General features: G+C 51.5%; 1 protein-coding gene across 2 annotated transcripts; it reads left to right on the top strand.

The window, feature by feature from the left end:
- The first annotated feature begins 693 nt into the window (after positions 1-693).
- Nanos1 (nanos C2HC-type zinc finger 1) lies at positions 694-3,245 on the top strand. 2 transcript variants are annotated; one of them, XM_045146160.1, is made up of 2 exons: positions 694-871; positions 941-3,245. In XM_045146160.1, the coding sequence occupies exons 1-2, from the start codon at positions 694-696 to the stop codon at positions 1,579-1,581; spliced, it is 819 nt and encodes a 272-aa protein (XP_045002095.1). In that variant the 3' UTR covers positions 1,582-3,245. The 2 variants fall into 2 exon arrangements, with proteins under 2 accessions (XP_045002095.1, XP_045002089.1); XM_045146154.1 differs by having other exon boundaries at positions 694-3,245.
- The last annotated feature ends 2,881 nt before the right edge of the window (positions 3,246-6,126 follow it).

Here is a 6,126-nt window from a genome sequence, read left to right as displayed (position 1 = left end):
CCCACCGCCTCTATTCTTGCGGATGTTGGTGGGAGGCAAGGGGGTTTCGGGCTGAGCGCCTGGGGCCCACTCAGGACAGCAGGTGCACACGCTCACAAGCATGCCAGGGCCGCCAACCACACCACCGCCCTAGACAGCTTCACGGCCCGGCTGAGGGTCCGCCCCGCTGGATCACCGGTTCCAGCCCCAGCTCCCAGCGCGCGCACGAAGGTGGGTTCCCGGCCGCCGTCGCCCCAGCCCCTCTCCCCTACTTTCCCGGTGGCCTCAAAGCGCGCACGCCCCTTTCCCGGGCGCCACCAATCAGCATCGGGAGCGGCGCCGGTGGCTCCGAGACGCGGGGTCCGCAGCCAGTGAGCGCCGGGGACGGCGGCGGGCGTCCCGCAGTTCTCGGGCTGGGGAGGCGGGGCGCGGGCCGGAGAGGAGAGGAGAGGAGCGGGGCGCGCGCACCGTCCGCCCGCCCCCCGCCTCTGCTCCGCCTCCGTCCGGGGCGCGGGCGAAGGGGGCCCGGGCGGGGGAGCGCAGGGGGCAGGGCCACGTCCGCGAGGAGGGGCGCGGGGGAGGAGCGGACCCGATAAAAGGCAGAGAGGCGGGCCCCACCCCGCGGCTGGCCGGCGGGCAGGCTCGGCGCGTCCCGTCCGTCCGGCCCGCGCCGGCGGCGGCGGGGGGAGGCGGTGCGCGGCCCGCAGCCCGCCCATGGAGGCTTTCCCCTGGGCGCCGCGCTCGCCCCGCCGCGGCCGCGTCCCCGCGCCCATGGCGCTCGTGCCCAGCGCCCGCTACGTGAGCGCCCAGGGCCCGGCGCACCCGCAGCCCTTCAGCTCGTGGAACGACTACCTGGGACTCGCCACGCTCATCACCAAGGCGGTGGACGGCGAGCCGCGCCTGGCTTGCGCCCGCGGCGACGGCGGTGGCTCCCCGCCTTCCTCTTCCTCCTCCTCCTGCTGCTCCCCCCACGCGGGAGCCGGCCCCGGGGCGCTGGGGCCGACGTTGGGACCGGTCGACTACGACGACGACGAAGACGACGACGACGACTGCAGCGACGAGCCGGGGTCCCGGGGCCGCTACGTGGGCGGCGCGCTGGAGCTGCGAGCGCTGGAGCTGTGCGCGGGCCCCGCCGAGGCCGGGCTGCTGGAGGAGCGCTTCGCCGAGCTCAGCCCTTTCGCGGGCCGCGCCGCCGCCGTGCTGCTGGGCTGCGCGCCCGCCGCCGCCGCCAGCGCCGAGGTGACGCCGCGCGAGGAGCGCGTCCCGGCGTGGGCGGCCGAGCCGCGCTTGCACGCGGCCTCCGGGGCGGCCACCGCCCGGCTGCTCAAGCCCGAGCTGCAGGTGTGCGTGTTCTGCCGGAACAACAAGGAGGCCGTGGCGCTCTACACCACCCACATCCTGAAGGGCCCCGACGGGCGGGTGCTGTGCCCGGTGCTGCGCCGCTACACGTGCCCCCTGTGCGGCGCCAGCGGCGACAACGCGCACACCATCAAGTACTGCCCGCTCTCCAAAGTGCCGCCGCCGGCCGCCGCGCGCCCGCCCCCGCCGCCGCCCCCGCCGCGAGGCACCCGGGACAGCCTGTCCGGCAAGAAGCTACGCTGAGCCCCCGGATCCGATCTACGGGCACCCGACCCCGCCCGCATGCACTCGGGTCTGAACCCCGTCTCCACTCCCCCACCCCTAAGCTGTGGGCAGGCTCGGAGCTCAGCTGGCGGGGGTGGGGGGCTCCACTTGGGACGTCTTCTGGGTTGCTTTTTCAGAAGCCAGCCGTATGCGATTACTGGGAACGGCGGAGCAGTTGAGTCTCGACGCTAAAATCTTGATTTTTTTTTTAATTTTTTTAAAATTTGGCCTCAAGTTTGTAGTTTGCGGCGAGGTCTTAAGTGTGTATTCCGCTGGCTGAAATGTGGCGACTGACAGGCACTGTTTGTTTACTGTGTACGTCGACCTATGTTAAGATGCGCAGCAGTATGAAATTGTCTCTGATCTTGGATGTTTCATTTTATGAGTGGAGGCACTTCACTAGGTCTAGAATATTTTTAATAGCCTCGGAAACTGAGCTTAAAACTGACGATTTTATGGAATGTCGGCAAAATGACTATTTAATGCAATTAATATCCGAGTTGTCCTTAGTTACTCCATTATTCCAGGTGAAGCGAGCCCTTGGTAGCTTCGTTAGAAGTGAAGGTTTAGTACCTTTATGGTTATGTATTTGGGAGGGCGTTACCCCCTTGTGGCTTGTTTCTGTCCTAGCTGGAGGTCAAAAGGCAGTCAGTCCGTAGCAGGTAGAGAATACAGCCCCTTGCCCTTTCATGTGCCAGATCTTTCACTGAACTAGGAAGTAGACTTTCCCACCCTCAAAATTCGTGCCAAGTCATAACTATCGTGTGTATACACTTGGAAATGGTGCTGTTTAAGAAATAACTTGTGTATTTATACAGTAACAGTGTATGAATTAGTCTCACCTGTAACCTGCTACTTGGCATTTTCTCTATGCACCTTCACCGTGTCCAGTTCTTTACAAATGTTTTGGTATAAAGATCAAAAGTGAGAAAAGCAAGAGCAGTGTTAACTCAACCGGATTGTATAATTTTAGGGCTTCTAATACAAGATCTCGGGAGGCTAATGTAAAACCTGAGATCCAGAAGGTTCCCTTCGGGGCTGTGTCTGAGCTTCAGGCCACGTAGGAGGTGCAGCCTTCGGAGTGTGCGCCATTTAAAAGGCAGTTTGGTTGGAACCGGCCTCCTTGGTATTCCCGCTTACCGATGACCCTTGTCAGCTTCTGGAATCTCCCCCGCTGTGTGTGAGATTAAACCTACTCTTCAGGCAACCCGTTCCCTAACCCTGTGTTCACTTCCAAGTTCTCATGCTGAACACTGTACTGTGGCATCGCTACCTACCATCAAGACTGGGTGTAAGAGGCAAGGATGAAAATGGAATGCACAACCACCACTATCTAGAAGTAGCAGCAAGAGAGGTAGTCTGTATATAAAGCCCCCAGGAGGACTTGCCTGGGGCATTAGGAGTAAGAATGCTTTCACATCAAAGAGCTAATTTGTAATAGAAGCTGCCGTTAAAAAAAAAATACTAAGTAGCTGTTAGCCTTTTGGTCAAACGAAGGTGTATCAGGTACAAAGGACGTGGGGCATGGATAGCAGGAGGAAATAACTTAAGGGAAAAAATTATCCATCCCTGTTAGTCTTAGCCTCAAAGAACTGCAATTTGGGCCTAAGCTTAAGTAGCTTAATAAAACCATTAATACCTTGTTCTCTTTTGCTAGAAAACATTTTCTCTGAGAACTTTTTCAGGTCAATGAATTCAGAATTCTCCCACAGGTCTGCCTTTTCAAAGGCGACTGTAAACATCACAACATCCTCTGGACCAAAAGTAAAGGTGGCAATTCAGCTTTTCAAGTCACAGCAGACATTTCCGGAGGTCTCGGGTGCAAGGTACCAACATATCAACACTTAACTTGAATCATTAATGGCATGCACTTAATGCACCTGGCATTCTAATGTCTTACCAGAGCTGGAACACTGGAGCATGGCATTTTTATGAAGAGTATTGGGAGGGCTTAAAGGTACACTCACACCTACTAGTCTAGCCATTATACTGACATTTCAAAAGTACTCCACATGGTGGCAAAAGCCTATGGTGCCAACACATGGAAAGTACAGGCATTACAATGTTCAAGATCAGCCTCAGCTACATGGCAAATTTAAGGCCAGCTTGGAGTATAAGGGTCAATCTCAAAGTATCTTACATGCGATCTAGCCACTGTGTTAAATTTGCCTGCGTTCTGGCTAAGATATCCTAAGTGCCTATCTATGAAGAGAGTACTACCATAGTTTTCTATTCTACACAAGGACACAACCATATTCATCGAAAAATTAATCCTTGGGACGCAACGTGAAACTTTGAAACATTTTGCAAAATCATATTTGTTTAGGGTAAGGAAACTCAGAAGTTATGGGCTAGAGACTGGTCAGTGCTCTTGCCTGCCTAGCAAGCACAAAACTCTAGGTTCAATACCCAGGACTGAAAGGGGGGTGGGGACACAATAGTGTGACAAAGTTACCTCCTGCCTAAAAAAAAACGTACTGCAGCCATAAAACTGAGTCCTGTAAACTAACTGGCGACACAAGCTACGGTAGCTTGTTCTTATTTCAGGCTTCTACTACCAGTGGCTTTTACCTGTTTTGCACTTTATTTTTCCCTTTCAGAAGTGGCAGAGTAGCTCTGACTAGAACTTTCATCTCACACGTTAAACCAGAACCATGCGTTTTAAAACTACCACAAATAAGGTGTGGGGGAGATGACTCAGCAGGTTAAAGGTGCTTACTAGCACACCAGTGCTTACATAAAGCTAGAAGCAAGATGGTATGATCCCAACATTCTACAGCAGTGAGGGGCACAGCCAGGAGAATCCTGAAAGCTTGCAGACCAGCTAGCCTGGCACATGTGAAGCAGCAAAAACACAAGCGAGACCATCAGTTGTCTTGAGCAAAGTGGAAGGACACTCGGCAAATGTCCTCAGACCACACATGCACCATGACACACGCATACCCCACATATTTAAGGGGAAAAAAAACTATCGCATCACAAATGTGTAGGTACACTTCAAAGAAGTGTTAGAATCCCAGTACTCTGCAGGATCATAAAGTAGGAATACCAGGAGCTCCAGGTCAACCTGGGCTAGAGGAAGACCCAACCTCAAAGTCCCAACTGTATACCTAGATGAGATGGGATGTCAACTACCTCAAGCTTAAAATTCTGCCTCACCCTCCAAAATGCTGGGACTGGCTGGGGAGATGACTCCTCTGGTTAAAAGCCAAGAGTTTGCAGAGTGTTTGGATTACAGACATGCAGCACCACACCTGGCCCAGACAGTTCCTGACTAACAGCATCCATATGCAAGTGCTCACCTCCTAATGGCACTCTGGACAAGTGGGATGCAGACTCTTGGGAGGCCAAGTCTCCACCCTCAGGCACAGACGATTCAACACAAGTGCTCAATTGGCATGAAAACTGCAGAAGCCACTGGGAGCGTGGGGAACCACATGGCACACGCATAAGTAGGATTCAGTTTTCCTTAAACCTGGAAGGAGGTCTGAGACCAGGCAGCCAAGGGCTGGATCACAAAGCATCACCAAATCCTCCCTTCACCCTGTTCCCAGGACTGACTCACAAAAAACAGAGAGCATGTGACTGGAAAGTGGGCTGAAAGGGTGTGTCTGCAGACTAGCCTTGAAACCTATTACTCAAGTATTTGTGCCCAATCTACATTTGACTGATTAAATCGATCATATACTCTGCTCTCCTTTAACAAACTCAACAGGTTACTGCCCCAAATATAATCAACAATCTTAAGTTCTTTTACTTGTATAAAATGCCAGATACAAAGTGTTTAAAAAGTGATGTAACAACAAAACCATATTAAGTAGAAAAGCACTGCTAACTCCCTTTTCTGGCCTTGAAGCAGTATCAATAGAAATTTTCACCACTATAATAATAATTTATTATGCCTACAGCCACTGTAAAGTTGTGAACATTCCCTGAAACTAACCATGATTTTTTTTCTAATTCCAGGTGAAAACCCAAAGTGGTAGCTAATGCACACCCCTCTACAGTATTTCAAAGAAACCTAAGGAATTTCAATTAATGACTGAGAACTTTAGAAGAAACATCCTAGTCAGATTTGCTTTTTGTTATATTTAAGTTATTTTCTATTTTTTTAATCCTCAACAAGTGGTATTATTTCATGCCATTAATAAAAACCTAAGTAAAATAAATTCAAGCAAACATGCAAACATACCACCATTAACAAACCAACACTAAGACAAATTCTGTAAGTATTTTATTTTTATCACTGAAGAAAAAAAAAAAAAACACAGCAGCAAGTTCTGTGTTGGCTTCAATAAGACCAAATAGTTAATCTTGAACATAGCCACTACACTCCAGAATTGAAGGCAGCACAGTCATTACTACAAGTTACTTGAAAGAATCTATTCTGAAGAGAAAGAAAATTAGGAAAAAGAATTTAAACAATTCCTCCAAACCACGTTTATAAATATTGTCATTTAAAATGCTTGAAAGGCATGAATTCTCCATTCATGGAAAAGCAATTTTCTATTGGCAACAGAAAAA

Source organism: Jaculus jaculus, chromosome 1 (assembly GCF_020740685.1).
Source record: "Jaculus jaculus isolate mJacJac1 chromosome 1, mJacJac1.mat.Y.cur, whole genome shotgun sequence".
NCBI classification, from domain to species: Eukaryota; Metazoa; Chordata; class Mammalia; order Rodentia; family Dipodidae; genus Jaculus; species Jaculus jaculus.
The sequence above is the reverse complement of the archived record's forward strand: the minus strand, read 5'-3'. Positions and strand labels throughout refer to the sequence as shown.